The sequence below is a fragment of the Rhinopithecus roxellana genome, chromosome 1, assembly GCF_007565055.1.
Source record: "Rhinopithecus roxellana isolate Shanxi Qingling chromosome 1, ASM756505v1, whole genome shotgun sequence".
Lineage (NCBI taxonomy): Eukaryota > Metazoa > Chordata > Mammalia > Primates > Cercopithecidae > Rhinopithecus > Rhinopithecus roxellana.
In genome coordinates this window covers 42,971,519-42,988,516 of record NC_044549.1, presented here as the reverse complement: position 1 = coordinate 42,988,516, position 16,998 = coordinate 42,971,519, and the positions used below count along the sequence as shown (strand labels likewise).

Here is a 16,998-nt window from a genome sequence, read left to right as displayed (position 1 = left end):
GACTTTGGGGGAATGCTGAGTGCCATATTTCCTTCTATATTCAAATGTACATTAACACTCTAAGGTTTAACATGTCCTGAAAAAAATGTTTCATTTAGTTTAATCCAGTATTTCTTGAATTGACTTAATAATAGAGCCCTTTTTTCATATACTATGTATTAACATTCCAGGGAACAAACATGGGAGAAACGCTGGCTTAGATGAATATTAAAATGGCCTTTATACCAAAGCGGGGGCTGAGGGGTATGCGGGGGAGGTGTGAGAAGGATAGGGCTCACATTTCTTTTTAGACTGGAATTGAGCATTTGCTGAAGACTGTTCACAAACCCGGAAACTATTCAAATCCCTCAGGATCACAGACATCCAAACATACACAGTGTTGCTGGGAGTATGTACAGGATCTCCAGAGGGGGTTGAGGGACACGACCCCCAACCCTCACACTGCAGCTTCCTCCTCCTGCTGCTGCTGCTGCTGTGCTAGGATCCCTCCATGGAAGACCTATGAGGCTCCTAAACATTTTACCATCTATCTTTGGCCACACACTTCCTGAATTTATTCTCTGGAAGAGAAGAGGCCCACTGGGGAAAAAAGAAGCTAGATCCAGGAGGGAACCGGGAGAAGGAAAGACAGGGAGAAGAGACTGAGTTAAGATCCTGCATCAGATCCAGGACAAGGATGCTCCTCTGGGTGGAGGCTACATGAAGGATATCAGCAACACAGGGTAAGGGGCCCTCTCACAGCAGAGCAGGGCAGGACATGAGCTCAGGAGAAATGATACTGACTTCTAAGGTTAGTGACCAGCACGGGAGCTTCCTGAAACTGGGTTTAATGAATTTAATGAATGTTTATTCATTCATTTTTCTTGAAGAAAAATGTGATGGCTGGTGGACTTTCTGCCATGGAAGGAGAGACTGAGATTACATGCTACATGGCCTGGTGCAAAGAGACCTAGAGTCTTTGCAAAGCAAAAGGTCAAAACCTTGATCTGGCAAGGTCAAAACCTTGGTAGGGGCTGAGGTCTGTGAGTGGCTTCTCAGTGACAATGAAGGATAAGAAAAAATAAGAATAAATATACCTGCGTGAACAATGCCTGGCTATGGAAAGCAGCAGCAGGATGTTTTTAAACTCCCATAACTATATTTTTCTATAATATTTTACTTTTATAGTTGTAGAAACTTGAGTCAACTTCGCTAGTTTATCTGTACCTTCTAGAAACAAATCTTTATTTTATTTATTTATTTATTTATTTATTTTTTCGAGACCGAGTTTCGCTCTGTGGCCCAGGCTGGAGTGCAGTGGCACGATCTCCGCTCACTGCAACCTCCGCCGCCCAGGTTCAAGCAATTCTCCTGCCTCAGCCGCCCGAGTAGCTGAGATTACAGGGGCGTGCCACCACGCACGGTTGTTTTGTATTTGTATTAGAGACAGGGTTTCGCCATGTAGGCCAGGCTGGTCTCCAACTCCTGACCTCAGGTGATCCACCCGCCTCGGTCTCCCAAAGTGCTGGGATTACAGGCCGTGAGCCACTGCGCCTGGCCTAGAAACGAATCTTTAGTTTCTAGAAAATCTGAACAGACATTACCTGTAAACTTCATATTACTGTGTTTTTAGTGAAACAATGTTTTGCAAGTATTTACGAGGGAATGGAAATATAACGCAGGAAACACACCCTAGAAAGTTATATCCACATAATTCTAGAAGGAGAGGGGGATACATTTGCAGGGAGTGAGATTTCCCGAGAACTTCTGGAGGAAAGAGGGAACCTTCTCCGTCGGCGAGGTGGGGGACGGTGTTTCACCGAGCTGGAGGCGGCGGCAGGTAGGGAAGGCTGCAGCAGTCCCCCGGGAGCCGGGGGCGGAGCAGGAAACGGCGGCGCGCGGAGCGGGAGGCGGAGCCGCAGGGAGCGCCGCAGGTAGGGACTAGCCGGGCGGCACCTGCCCCGGGACCTGAGCGGACCGTCCCTCCGCGCTGCGCCGAGTGAGGGGAAACCCGAGGGGTTCCCTGGAGAAGGTGGTGCGTCCTGGGGCGGCAGCTGAGGAAGAAAGACGCAGTGCCCCGAAGCCCCTGAGCTGAAAAGGGCCAGAAAGGGGGCGGCATGGCATGGCCCAAACTGCCCGCACCTTGGCTGCTGCTCTGCACTTGGCTCCCAGCAGGTGAGCCTTGGAAAAATGGTACCCACCCTGGACCCAAGGAGACAGGAAGCCACTGTGGCCTGGCCTTGCAGAGCTGGCCGCGGGCAGGGCAGTGGAGGCCTGGGCCGCGCTCTGGTGGCGCTTGGCATGGGCGCCAGGAGGTGCGGGGACTGGATCGAGTTTCTGCCTGTGGGAACCTGTTGCTTTCCTCTTTTGTTAGTCCAGGCCCTTCCCAAACAGGTGCAACTAAGAAACCTGGAGCCTTTGAGCTTTCCTTCCTACAGTCATTAGGCACTTCTTGATCTCTGAAGCTGAACTGATAGGGGCAAAAGCACCATTCTTAAAAATTCCTAATTACTTTTTCCTTTCATCTGATATGGTGACAACCATATTGACCCAGAAGTGCATATGTTTCATTTCTGGGAGGTTATAATATGTCCTCAGTATACAAAGCAGCGTTTGGCCAGAATCTGAATCCATTGTGCAGGACCACAACCTGTGCCTCTGTGCTAACCATGTTCAATGTCACTTTTCTACTTTCTTTGTATCCAGTCACTGCCCTAACTTTACCCCTTGATCATCCCGCATCAGGTGTCCAACAATCTACCCTCTCAGGCTTCATTCTCTTACCCTCCACACCAATCTCTCTGTTTTGGAAAACATGATTTTGTGTATCTCTGTGTGTGGCCTGGAAATCTGCCAGAAGTGTGTGTCTCCACGAGTGAAACCAGGTCGGAAAGGGTAGCTGAGGGACGGAATGAGCAGGCTCTTTCAGCTCTTTTCCAATTAGGATGTAGGTGTGACCTTGCAAAGAAAATTTATGAGTTCCCTTGGAAGCTCCACCCTGTTTTATTTCATTTTACCCCTCCCCTCCCTTTCGGAATAGCTGCCCTCTTACCTCTAAGTTGTCAGTGGAAGGTAACTTAGAGTTTGCTCACAGACCAATTTGAGTCTTGTATTTTTAGGTTGGGAGCAGATGCAATATGAAGGTGTGTAAGCTCAGTAAGACATAAGAATTGCTCAGGTATAATCAAATCTCATTCAGACAGGATTCTACAATAACTCAAGCATAATGCTGAGAATAAAGGGAAGAGAGGCTTGCAAAAGGGTAGACCCTGTCTGAAGCTGACAAGACTAGATGTTGGACACCCACGATGCACAGGGAAATAGACTAACCCTCACCTCAATTTGTGTCCAAAATTTAGCCAAACACCAGCTGAGGCTGTGAATGCAAATTTATAAAAATCCCACAGGTTTGCACAGTCTTCTCTCCTGTGCCTCCCCTGCTCATCTCAAACTCCACAGCAGCTGGGGATTTCTGAAGCTGCGTAAGCTACCTTTTTTAGAAAAAATACAGTTCTGCTCCCACCTCTGCCCTTGGGTATTCTATCCCCAGAATTAAGACTTCATAATCCTAAGCAAACCTCTAAACTCATTTTCACTGTATAGATGAGAAATTGATATTTCAGCTGTTTGTCTCCAACACTTGGAGGGGAAATAGCTATTTTAGCAGATAGTTTTCCTATGTGTAGAAATGTAAATAAACTACATTCAGCTATTTAATGTGGTTTGTGTCAATGATGTTTACGTGACACTGGACAAGTTACTGAACTGTTCAAAGCTTCCAGTAAACAGCAATGATTATAGTACATATCTCATATGGCTTTTGTGAGGATGAAGTGAAATTAAGGTTTTAAAGCACTTAGTAGAGCGCCTGAACAAAGTGAGGGAAAGCTTAATCAATATTATCCAGGCTGATAATAGTAGTCAGGAATTAGAGCCAGGTAGGATTGTTTAAAGCTAACTTTAAGGAAACAGGTTTCTCTATTCCTCCTTCCCCTATGGCTAAGAAAATATGAGCTATAGTAACAGGTGATTATCAGGTTGGAATTCTGAATCTGCCTCATACTAGCTGTGACTTTGGATGGATTACTTAAACTGCCTTTGTCTGGAAAACAGGTGAAATTCCTGACAAGCCAACTCCCTTTGCCCTCTCAATAAGGCCAACTATTGTTGGGTGGATTAAGGTCAAGCACAGCGTCAATGACACGCTGCAAACTGTGATACGCGCTTTGGAAAACCCTGTACTAGAGTGTGTTCATTTTGGTCCATCAGCTTGTTCTTTCCTGTCTCTAAAGAAGAGTCAACTCAATTCTCTTATTAGCCTCCAAGTTCCCACAATTGCAAAGTGTGAGGCAGTAGTAAAATTGTGTCATATTTAGGTACTTGCTGGTCACTGTGGCTTGGGGCCCCTCATGAAGCTTCTGAGGTCAGGGAGTCTTGTGATATTGTCACAGTCCTTGTGCTCTGAGCTGTGTAGAGATCAGTTGTCAGAAGTAGGTGTGTGTGGTCTTCATTCAGGAAATACTGGGCATAAGTCCTTCTCAACTCCCCCACCTTTTCCTTAACTTTTAAGCCGAACTTCCCAAAGTGTCTGTCAAGATCAAACTGAAGATCAAGCTTCCTCTCTTGCTCTCAACATCTACCAAAGCAGTGGTTTCTGATTTTTTTTTCACAGCTCCCAGAAAGATCCAATTACATTGTGACATGTATGCACACATATTCAGTTTATAAAATGGAAGCAAAATAATCACAAAAATTGTATTACTAAGTTGAATAAAAGAATAACAATTTATATTACATATTATCTTACTGATATTAAAATTCATTTAAAAAATCATCCCCACATTAACAGTATTAAATATAAACACCCTGTAAGTTGATTTTCTCAAAACCCGCAGCAAACTGCACTATGCACTTTGGAAAACCCTGTACTAAAGTGTGTTCATTTTGGCCCATCACCTTGATCCCTCCTGTCTCTAAAGAAGAGTAGTCAACCCAGTTCTCAAATTAGCCTCCGAGTTCCCACAATTGCAAAGTGTGAGGCTGTAGTAAAATTGTGTCATATTTAGGTACTTGCTGGTCACTGTGGCTTGAGGCCCCTAACGAAGCTTCTGGGGTCAGGGAGTCTTGTGATATTGTCACAGTCCTTGTGCTCTGAGCTGTGTAGAGATCAGTTGCCAGAGGGGTGTTGGGGCGGGGGGGTAGGTGTGTAATTCTCTGAAAGTTTTTTTTTTCAGAAATAAATATACTTTTGGGGCTGGGTGCAGTGGCTCATGCCTGTAATCCCAGCACTTTGGGAGGCCAAGGTGAGCGGATCACCTAAGGTCAGGAATTCAAGACCAGCCTGGCCAGCATGGTGAAACCCCATCTCTACTAAAAGTACAAAAATTAGCTGAGTGTAGTGGCATGCACCTGTAGTGCTTGGGAGGCTGAGGCACTTGAATCCAGGAGGTGGAGGTTGCAGTGAGCTGAGATCACGCCACTTCACTCTAGCTTGGGCGACAGAGTGAGACTCTGTCTCAAAAAAAAAAAAAAAAAAAAAAAAAAAAAAAAAATACACTTTTAATGCACAAGTGGTATGTGAATAGCTGTTCTTAAAACATTAAAATAAGGCTAAAGTAAGTACCACTGTTGGCTAATAGTTCTGGTTGCCTTCATCCAGTGTCAAAGTTTATTCTCAGAATAAAAGTTTAGTGTCCCCGCTGATTCCCCAAACTCTAAAAGGATGTGTGTCATTTCTGCTCTGGTGAATTTTTTTAACATCATAGTGTGGTGTTAACTTGCAGATCCAACAGCTATCAACTTGTATTGTCATTCTTTGGGAAATCAGACAACTGACTCCTAAGTAATAATATCCTTAGAGAGACAGCATCTAGACCAGTAATTTGTCCTAGGTGGTGGGGGTGTAGGTATGGACCGTACTGTAGACTTAATGAAATCTTAGAAAGTTCCCTGTTATTTCTCATGGTGAGGGGATATGGGTGGTAGATAGGAGACTGTCCACTCCCTTGTCTCCTTGGGAGCTCCTGAATACCTCCCCAGAATCCCAGCGCTCTGTTGAACACAGGTAAAAATCACTCCCAGCCTTTATCTTCCCCTCCCAGACAGTTTTACAGATAAGGAAATCCGGACCCAAGTCGTGTGTCTCAGGTTGACATAGTGGAGTTAGTTTGAGAACTGGGACCAGAATCCTGGTGTCTTCACCCTTTCTCCATTGCTCTCTCTCCTATTTCATACTGTGGAGCAGGTTTTTTTTTTTTTTTTTTTTTTTTTTTTTTTTTTTTTTTTTTAATTATACTGGGTTACATGTGCAGAACGTGCAGTTTTGTTACATAGATATACATGTGCCATGGTGGTTTGCTGCACCTATCAACCCGTCACCTACATTAGGTATTTCTCCTAATATTATCCCTCCCCTACCCCCCCCAACCCCCAACAGGCCCTGGTGTGTGATATTCCCCTCCCTGTGTCCATGTGTTCTCATTGTTCAACTCGCACTTATGAGTGAGAACATGTGGTGTTTGGTTTTCTGTTCCTGTGTTAGTTTGCTGAGAATGATTGTTTCCAGCTTCATCAACGTCCCTGCAAAGGACATGAACTCATCCTTTTTTATGGCTGCATAGTATTCCATGGTGTATATGTACCACATTTTCTTAATCCAGTCTATCATTGATGGACATTTGGGTTGGTTCCAAGTTTTTGCTATTGTGATAGTGCCACAATAAACATACATGGGCATGTGTCTTTATAGTAGCATGATTTATAACCCTTTGGATATATGTCCAGTAATGGGATTGCTGGGTCAAATGGTATTTTTGGTTCTAGATCCTTGAGGAATCACCACACTGTCTTTCACAATGGTTGAACTAATTTACACTCCCACCAACAGTGCAAAAGTGTTCCTATTTTTCCACAACCTCTCCAGCACCTGTTGTTTCCTGACTTTTTAATGATCGCCATTCTAACTGGTGTGAGATAGTATCTCATTGTGGTCTTGATTTGTATTTCTCTGATGAACAGTGATGATGAGCATTTTTTCACGTGTCTGTTGGCTGCAGAAATGTCTTCCTTTGAGAAGTGTCTGTTCATATCCTTCGCCCATTTTTTAATGGGATTGTTTGCTTTTTTCTTATAAATTTGTTTAAGTTCTTTGTGGCTTCTGGATATTAGCCCTTTGTCAGATGGACAGATTGCAGAAATTTTCTCCCATTCTGTAGGCTGCCTGTTCACTCTGATGATAATTTAAGTTTGTTTTGTTTAATTGAATTCTGGTATACAGAAATAGAAACAGGTGTCTGCTTCCTGGATGTCTAACTAAATGCTAATGTTTAAACATCTTGCCCCAACAACAATGCAGTGAAACAAGATGTTGAGTGATTAGTGTACAGTGTACCTGGGTTTCTTTTACCATAATGATTTATTTCATTATCTGAAGTCCTTGGGGGAAATAAAATTGTATGTTTTAAGAATTGAGAAGACTCTGACCAGGCATGGTGGCTCATGCCTGTAATCCTAACACTTTGGGAGGCCAAGGCGGGTGGATCATTTGAGGTCAGGAGTTCGAGACCAGCTGGGCTAACATGGTGAAACCCCTTCTCTACAAAAAACACAAAAATTAGCCCAGCGTGGTGGCAGGTGCCTGTAATCCAAGCTACTCGGGAGGCTGAGGCAGGAGAATCACTTGAACCTGGGGGGCGGAGGTTGTAGTGAGGCGAGATCGTGCCATTTCATTCCAGGCTGGGCAAAAGAGACTCCTTCTCAAAAATAAATAAATAAAATAAAATAAAGAATTGAGAAGACTCTGGCCATGCCCCCAGTTCTTTCTAGATCTCCAAATCTGCAACTCTTGTGATAAGGTGGGGTCAGAGGAAAGCAATTTTGACACTTTCTTTAGTTCTCATAACCAGGTAATCACTGAGTTCTGTTACTTAGTCCCAGGTTCTGCCCCTTCTTTTCTATTTTGGGTGACACTTCTTATACTAGTCTACGTTAAGCATCTTTTTGCCTCTAGTCCTGCTACTTCTCTGTCTTTCAACCATTCTCTATGCAGATGATAGGTTAAACCTACCTGAGTTAATAATTCCCACCTTCATTTTAATCTTCCACCCAAAGAAGCTCCATTAGATCCCTATAGCTTATGAGACTGGGCTAAAACTCTTTGTTTGAAATTCAAGGCCAACTAATTCTGGGCTCACTGCTTTGGGAAGCCTTGTCCCCACAGATACAGGCATGGTCTTATTGTATAACCTTTCCCCTCAACATACACCTTTCTTTCTTGCTTTTTGTCTGACTGTACTAGACATGGTTAATGTTGACCATTTTTTTTGAAATTTTAGGGCACTTAAAATTTGTTCCAAGCAATTTAGTCTCTCTTGCATGAATGTATCTGTTCTTTTGTTTAGCAAATGTTTAATGTGCCCTCGGTGCAAGACATTGTGCTGTCAAACAAAAGCCGTCATGGCCCTGGCCCCTGTGGTGCTTATTGTCTAAAGGGAATTCAAGTGAATGTGGAAATACAACTGTGACAAGGCCAGGAAAGGATACAGGGTACCACCAGAGCAGTTAGTAGATGGATTTTGCTCAGTCAGGAGGCCCTTCCTGAAAGGATGATGCATGAGTACTGAGGAACAATGAATTCAAACCAAAGTAATAGCATCTGCAAGACTGCTGGATAGGAGCTTAGTGTGTGTGAGAGATGAGAAGAATGTTAGCGGGACTGAGTGAAGGACGCTACAGGAAGAATGGTGGAGTTGAGGCCAGAGGAGTCTGTAGGACCAGATGTGCATGGCTGCATGGGTCATGGTAGGAGGTTTTGTGTTTATCTTAACAACAATGGACAGCTGTTAGAGGTTTTTAAGGAGGAGGAATTGGGAGACTAACAGCAATGTGGACTCCACCTGGCAGGGGGAACCAGTGCATACATGAGTATAGTACTAGGTAAGCACAGGTGATATGGAGGCTGGACATGATAGTAGCTTGTGCTAGGATAGTAGTGAAATTGGAGAGAGAGAGAAATTCTGAAAATATTTTGGAGATAAATAAGCCCAATCTGATGATAGACTGTGTATTAGTCCGTACTCATGCTGCTATAAAGAACTGCCTGAGATTGCATAATTTATAAAGGAAAGAAGTTTAATTCACTTACAGTTCTGCAGGGCTGGGCAGGTCTCAGAAAACTTATAATCATGGCAGAAGGGGAAGCAAACACGTCCTTCTTCACATGGTGGCAGGAGAGATGATTGCCCAGTGAAGAGGAAAGCTCCTTATAAAACCATTGGATCTTGTGAGAACTCACTATCATGAAAACAGAATGGGGGAAGGCACCCCAAGATTCAATTGTCTCCATCTGGTCCTCCCACAACACATAGGGATTATGGAAACTACAATTCAAGATGAGATTTGGGTGGAGACACCAGCCAAACCATATCAGACTGTATATGAAGAGCAAAGGAGGAAAAGATACCAGGATGATTCCTTTCTAGTTTTTGGTCTTTTCCATTCACTGAGATGGGAAATGTGGGAGAGGCCCAAGTTTGTATGGAAGGATGATGATTTAGATTTTGGGCTTGATTTAGAATTTGAAACAACCAGGAAGAACTATCAGGAGCATTTGGATACATCTGTCTGTTTTAGTCCCTTATTGTACAGGAGTAAGATGTAATATTCAGTGCTCTCATAGTTTCTGATCAATGCTATAAAACTCATCCATGACAGAAACTACTTTGTCTGTGTGTTTACTTGTTTATCATTGACTCTCCTACCAGGAGCACAAGTTCCAAGAGTGCAGGAGTCTGTATCTCTTATTTGCTACTAATGTTGGCTCAGAGTGGGTACTCAATAAATGAATGAATGTGTGTGTTCTGGTTGTGCCTAAATTTGCATGTGCTCTGAGATTAGTGTGTGGAGACATGAGTCACTAACCTGGGTGAATGACTTTGGAAACCCCAAGCATCTGCCTTCAACCAGGTCTTGGCCTCTCCCCCTGGTAACCAAAGGGATGTTAAGTTCAAACCACCTGAGTGGCTATTTATTTCACTTAGTAGTTTATAAAAAAAAAATTTAAAGATTGATATCTTCCCCTTTTGAATAGGTTGTGGTGAAACATGGGACTATCACTTGCTATTTATGGGAATATGCATTTCTTTCCTGAAGTGTCTATTCGAATAGAAAAGGCTTATTCCCTTTAGCTCACTTTGAGAAATATATTCTACTAGAATAAAAGAACACATGTGAAGACATACTTATATAAACATATTCATTTCAGTAATTCATGTCAGCATTGCTTATAATACTGAAAAGTCAGAAACAACCTAAATGTCCATAATTTGGAAAATGTGTAAATAAAAGTGGCTCATTGATGGAGTAAAATGTTCATGCAGTTACTAAATATATATATATATTTTGTGTATGGTATACAATATATCATTAGTTTGAAGAAAAAGTCACAAGTCAAGGTACATAATATGATTACTTTTAAAAATATATATATATATATATAGGAAAAGATGTGAAAGGATGTAGACCAAATTGTCAATAGCAGTATCTCTGGAAAGTGGAATTCATGGTGAGCAAGGAGGAACATTTTACTTGATACCCCCTCCACTGTTTGAATTTTCTCACTTATTTATTTTGTATTAATGAACAGAAAAGGAAAGAAGGGCTTTGGTACAAAGTGATTAAAATAAATTTGTGAATGTCCCTTAAGTGTGTGAATATTCCTCAAAGGGTTAAATCTCAACCATTTAGAAAACTTATCCAGAAGACATGGTAGCAAGGTGGAGGTCTAAGCTTAAATCCAGCTTTGCTACTATCTAGCTGTGTGACCTTAAGCAGATTACTTAATCTCTCAGAATTTTCCTCATCAATGAAATTGAGATAAAGTACAGCTTATCTCATCAGTTTCTTGCAAAGGTTAAATGAGATAGTGTATAATAAAACACCCAATACCCTGTCAAACAGCATAGTAAGTGCTCAGCACACAACAGTTTCCTTCTCAGGGGAGGTTGCCCTGGTGAGTGTTGCATGCCAGACCTTGGGTAAACACACAGTACCTAGACATCATTCCTCTCCCCACCCATCTGCTTTCCTGGTCTCCTTTTCTCTCAGCTCTCCCTATCCTTTCCTTCTTGTTCGTGACCACTCCTTCTTGTCTTTGTCTCTTCTTGTCCATAGCCAGTCACTTCTTGTCTTGCTCCTTCTTGTTCATAGCTAGTCCCTCTTCTCCTTGATTCCTCTCATATTTGCACTGTTATCTGAGGAAATGTAACAAGGACTGATGGTAAATATGCTTGGTGAGATAGCCTGCTCAGACATAAACTCTGATAGTATTGAACCTGTGTGCATTTTGTTAACCTGCCACATGGAGTCAGTGTGCTTGTATACCTGAAAAACACTCAGGAATCAATTTGTGTCAGTCCCAAGCCACTGCCCCTTGCCGGCAAAGACCTGCCTTTACCCTCCTGCCTACCATCCCTTCCAAACAGGTCCGTTCATGGGAAAGGAGGGGAAGTGCCATCTAGTCCTTCAAAACAGTTTTTAATTTTAAAAATATTTTAAAATGTATACCTATATTCCTATACTGTGTGAGTATTGTCTAGAAACTAAAACGTCTTCTTGCCAAGTCTAATACTACACGGGAAATGAGGAATAAAAAATGTGCAAAGATGTGCATATATTTAGGAACAGATGACATTTAGTTGTAAAGATACTCTGCCCTCGTTGGTATGTTTCCTTCTGTTTTAGTGTAGGATGGTAGTCCCCACTCAGCACAGCAGCCTGGCCTTGGAAAGTACCTGATGGCGGGAATCAGAGAATCCCCTTCCCCTTCTCTCCTTCCCATGAGCTCTGATATCTCATCTGAAGTTTCCTTTCTACCCATGTGACAGGTCTCCTTCCCTTCTTTCACGAACGGGGCAAGTTGTGAATGTGTCCACCAGGGTACAAAGCTATGAAACTTTTGAAGCTTTTGAGGCACCAACTCATTAGGCAAAGAGAAGACAATCATGATAGTTTACATTTGTATCATTTTTTCAACATGCTTTTACATGCTGGTCTCAGTGGATCTGAAACTCCTGAACTAGTCAAGATAAGTACAAATGATACAAATGATGGCTTAGGTTTATTGAATGTCTACTATGTGCCAGACACTTTGCTAAATGGGGGACATTTTTTATGCTCACCACAACCCTATGAGGCAGGTATTATCATCATCTCAGTTTTGCATACAAAGGAAAACAATAGTTTGAAAATAACTTGGTAGATCAACTTCTGACTCTAACCAAATTGCCTTTTCTGACCCCCAGCAACTAATGTTGACTAGAATGTTTAATAAACTGCTGTTTATATCACATTACCATTCAGCTGTTAGGGATTGGAGACAGAATCTGAACTCAGGGAGTCAGGCTCTAGAATTAACATTTTTAAGAGAAAATGATAGAGGCAGCTAAGAAATTAGGAGTCAATGAACTGGAGAGGAGAAAATGCCACAGGATAAAGGAAATTTAAGAATAGAAAAAAAAATTAAGAATTTAAAAACTTGTAGTAAGCCTGAAAGAGCAAAGTTGCAAGCAGGATGACTATAATCAGGGCATTTCTCTTTTTGATCCTGTTCATATTTTCAGCCTGATTCTGCTGCTTTGGGTCCTTTCTTGAAAACTCCACCTGCTTAGTTCTGTGCATGCCCAGTGTGGTTAGGTTTACAGAGAAGTTAGAGGATATAGGAAAAGAAAGTGGGGAGATTTTTGCCTTTTAGATGGACTGTCCTGCTACTGCCTCTTTCCTTCCCAATCTGGAAAATCCAACTGCTTTTTAAGAGCCTGGCACCTGACTTCTGCTTTGGAAGATCAAGCTTGCCTGCTTGGGAAAAATTGGGATTTGGTGTCAACAAGGCCCAAGCTCAAATCCTGACACTGACACTTTTTAGGTATGTGATGTTGGGCATGTGGGGGTGTGGCTTATACTCTGAACTTCTGCCCACCTATATGAGCAGGGCTGTTGCCCAGCTGAGGGGGTTTGTGAGAATTAGAGACTAAGAATGTATATCACCCGGTGCATAATAGATGCTAAGGGCCAGCAGCAACAACTGAGAAGATGGGAGAAGAGTTTGCTGGGCTGTTCAGTAATTCTTCTCCTGGGACTCTTCATGTGTGTGTGTGTGCATGAGAGAGAGAGAGAGAGAGAGAGAGACAGGGCCGGAGGGGGGGGAGGTGTGAGGTCTGCGCAGGATGCTGTGGGGCTGGCAGACCCTTGGAGGGAGTGTGAATGAGCTCAAGATGGCCAGAACTTGCTGAACCTGGCAGATATCACAGCTTGACATTCACACAGGGATGAAATAGAAGAGAAGATAAAAGAGAACTCAGGCAGCTAAGTCAGTGCTGACGTTGGTGAAGGTGAGTTGTGTCACCCCAACTGTGGTTTGTCCACAATAAGGGCATTCATGGAAGGGGAGCTGACTGATCACCTTTCTCCCCATTTCCCGTCCTCGAGGGTGTCAGATTCTGCAATCTTCAAAGCTACCCCACAGCAATTTCTGACTCTAATCAAACTCCCTTTTCTGACCCCCAGCAAACCTGGCCTCCCTGCTCCCAAATGCTCTACCTCTATACAAGTGATGTTGACTGGAGTATTGAATAAACTGCTATTTATATCAAATTACATTCAGCCAAATAAAGAGCCTACAAGTTCTTTATTTCACTGTGTCAGAGTGACTGCACCAGTTATATTTTAATTATTACTCACATAGCCTGGCCCCAGCTCAAATTATTTGCAAACTTGTGAATACCAATTATCTTTTATCTAAAGAATAGCCAAGCTGCGAGGCAAGAGCACTGCTCAGGGACAGAATGTTGCCTCTGACCCCCTTAGAAAACAAATGACCACAGACAAGTCACTCAGATTTCCAAGCCTCAGATTTGTTGTACAGGAAGTGAGCATAGCTAATCTTCTCCCAGGTATCACATTTAGTATGTTAAAGAATATATTTGAAGATGCTGTTGAACCTAAGATTTTATTTAGACCAAAAATCCGTGTTTTCCTCTCTCTTCTCATTGGTACGTGTGTTATGGAACAAAATAAGTCAGTGTTGACAATGGCAACCTATTCATTGCGAAAATCTTATCTGTGGCTGTTTCTACTGTTCAGATAAAACTGTGGTTGGTGAGATCTCCAAGGTCTATTTCAGGTCAGTTCTGGAAGAAAACAAAGAAACAAAAAAACACAAAGGGGTAGTCAGAGAGAAAGAACAAGAACCAAAAATTAGATGAAGAATCCATGTTAGGCTTGAGATGCTGGTCACTGGCCCTTCCATTCTGATTGACCTGATTTCTGGGAATCTACAGCTTATGGAGACAGCAGCTGTTTTTCCCAAAAATACTCAAGGTTTATTTTTAAAATGTTATTTTTTTCATTTACAGTTGAGTGGGGAAGTCATCTATCTTCCTAAAAACACCACTTTCACCCTATTACTGTTCTTCAGAAAAGACTTCAGTGATGATCCATGGATAAGAAATTGACACTGGATTGTGATTTAGACTTCACTCCATTGCTCCATCTCCCACTCACCACCACTTGCCCCACCTTATTTATCTTCTCTGTCTTCCATAAAGCTGGAGACACAGCTAGATTGGTTTCCCCCAGGTTGCCCAAGTAACTGCCCCTTCCTAATAAGGCTCTTTGTTCCCTCCTTTCTTGCTTACAGAAACAGTGAGTTTCTCTGCCTTCTTCCTGCTTCTCATGCATAATCTTAGTCCTACCTGCTTCTTGGAGCCTAGGTTAAATCTTTTCCTTTCATGAAGGCTTCCTGCCCACAGCTCTTGCCTGCGTTGCTGCAGAGCCTCTATCCAGCACAACTGCCTTGGGGCATCTGCATCACAGCCCAGTCCTGGAGATAGGTTGTCAGGTCATTTCTGTGAGTGCCTGTCCTGAACATCATTCTGCTGTCTTGTCTATGGATGTGAGGAACCCAGATGCAGGTGCCTATCGGAAGTTTAAGAGGAAAGTCTTATAAGGGCTGTGACCAGTAGGTCAGGCAGGACCCAAGAATCCTGTGATTCTAGCTTTCAAAACAGGTTCACCTAGCTGCTCTGTAAGATAATGACTACATTTGTTTTGTTTGTGGGAGTACCTCGGTCAAAATGAAGGTGACTCCACTTGAAAACTCTGTTGGAGAAAACCCCAACTCCAACCTCTTTCTCCCTGGCCCTCATAATAAGGGGAAAAAGGGAAGAGACCCATGTACTAACACTAACATGGCAGTGTATGTGCAAGGCTTCATGCCAAGGACAGTGGATTATCTCATTCTTGCAAGGACCTGATGAGGCTAGCACTATCATCATCTCCATTCATGGCTGAGAAACCAGCTCAGAGAGCATAAATAACTTGTCCAAAATTCAAGTAAGTATTAAAGTTTGATTTCAACCCAGCTGTATCTGAATCTAAAGCGTGTGTGTGTGTGTGTGTGTGTGTGTGTGTGTGTGTGTGTGTTTTTTTTTTTTTTTTTTTTTTTTTTTTTTTTTTTTTTTTTTTTTTTTTTTTTTTTTTTTTTTTTTTTTTTTTGAGACGGAGTCTCGCTCTGTCGCCCAGGCTGGAGTGCAGTGGCCGGATCTCAGCTCACTGCAAGCTCCGCCTCCCGGGTCCACGCCATTCTCCTGCCTCAGCCTCCCGAGTAGCTGGGACTACAGGCGCCCGCCATCTCGCCCGGCTAATTTTTTGTATTTTTTAAGTGGAGACGGGGTTTCACTGTGTTAGCCAGGATGGTCTCGACCTCCTGACCTTGTGATCCGCCCGCCTCGGCCTCCCAAAGTGCTGGGATTACAGGCTTGAGCCACCGCGCCCGGCCGTGTGTGTGTTTTAAATCAAGTCTACACCAATGGTTCTCAAAGAGTATGGTCCTCAGAGCAGTAGCATCAGTATCTCCTGGAAATTAGTTAGAAATTTACATCCATTGCTGGGTGCAGTGGCTCACGCCTATAACCCCAGACTTTGGGAGGCTGAGGCTGGAGGATTGCTTGAGGTTAGGCGTTCAAGACCAGCCTGGGCAGCATCGCAAGACTTCATCTCTACTAAAAATTTAAAAAGTTAGTCAGGCATGGTTGTACATGCCTGTAGTCTCAGCTACTTGGGAGGCTGAGACCAGAGGATCACTTGAACCCAGGAGGTCAAGGTTGCAGTGAGCCATGATTGTGCCACCGCACTCCAGTCTGGGCAACAGAGGAAGACTGTATCTCAAAAAAAAAAAAGAAAAAAAGAAGGCCAGGTACAGTGGCTCAGGCCGGGCGCAGTGGCTCAGGCCTATATTCCCAACACTTTGGAAGGCTGAGATGGGTGGATGATTTGAGGTCAAGAGTTTGAGCCTAGCCTGGCCAACACGGTGAAACCCTGCATCTACTAAAAATACCAAAATTAGCCAGGCATAGTGGTAGGCGCCTATGATCCCAGCTACTTGGGAGGCTGAGGCAGGAGAATCCTATGAATCCGAGAGGTGGAGGTTGCAGTGAGCCGAGATCGTGCCATTGCACTCCAGCCTGGGTGACAGGGTGAGACTCCATCTCAAAAAAAAAAAAAAGAAAAAAGAAAAAAGAAAAGAAAAAAAAATTTGTGTCTCTGGGCCTCACCCAAGTCCTACAGAACTAGAAACTCCTAGCATAGGGCTCAGTGATCTGGGCTGTCACAAGCCCTCTGGTGATGCATACTCGAGTATGAGTACTACTGCTCCACACTAAATCTCCCACAAGAGAACCCCTTTATAACTTGGCCTAGAAACCAAACTAACATAGGAATGTTCCAAGGTGCTGGTTATGTCTGGACCCCTGACTGTGCCAAAGTCCCACTTGACATTTTGGTGCTACCTAGTCCTTCATGAAGGCATACCTGGAGCTTTAAGTATGCCTGTAGGTTTGGAGGGTAGGGAGAGGACATTTTTTAAAAGGAAAAATCTCCTCTTAATTTCTTCAAGTCTTTCTTAATCCAGTTTGTCACAATCTGACTGTTTTATTTGCTCTATGTTTATGCTGACTGCCTGTACTG

At 43.1% G+C, this 16,998-nt stretch overlaps 1 protein-coding gene across 2 annotated transcripts in view; it reads left to right on the top strand.

Annotated features, from left to right (window-relative positions):
* The first annotated feature begins 1,958 nt into the window (after nucleotides 1–1,958).
* ILDR1 (immunoglobulin like domain containing receptor 1) overlaps nucleotides 1,959–16,998 on the top strand; it is a 36,598-nt gene continuing 21,558 nt past the window's right edge. For both annotated transcript variants that reach the window (XM_010370527.2, XM_030941813.1), the window contains exon 1: nucleotides 1,959–2,154. In XM_010370527.2, the coding sequence (XP_010368829.1) occupies nucleotides 2,097–2,154 (58 nt within the window). In that variant the 5' untranslated portion in view covers nucleotides 1,959–2,096. The remainder of the gene's footprint in view (nucleotides 2,155–16,998) is intronic.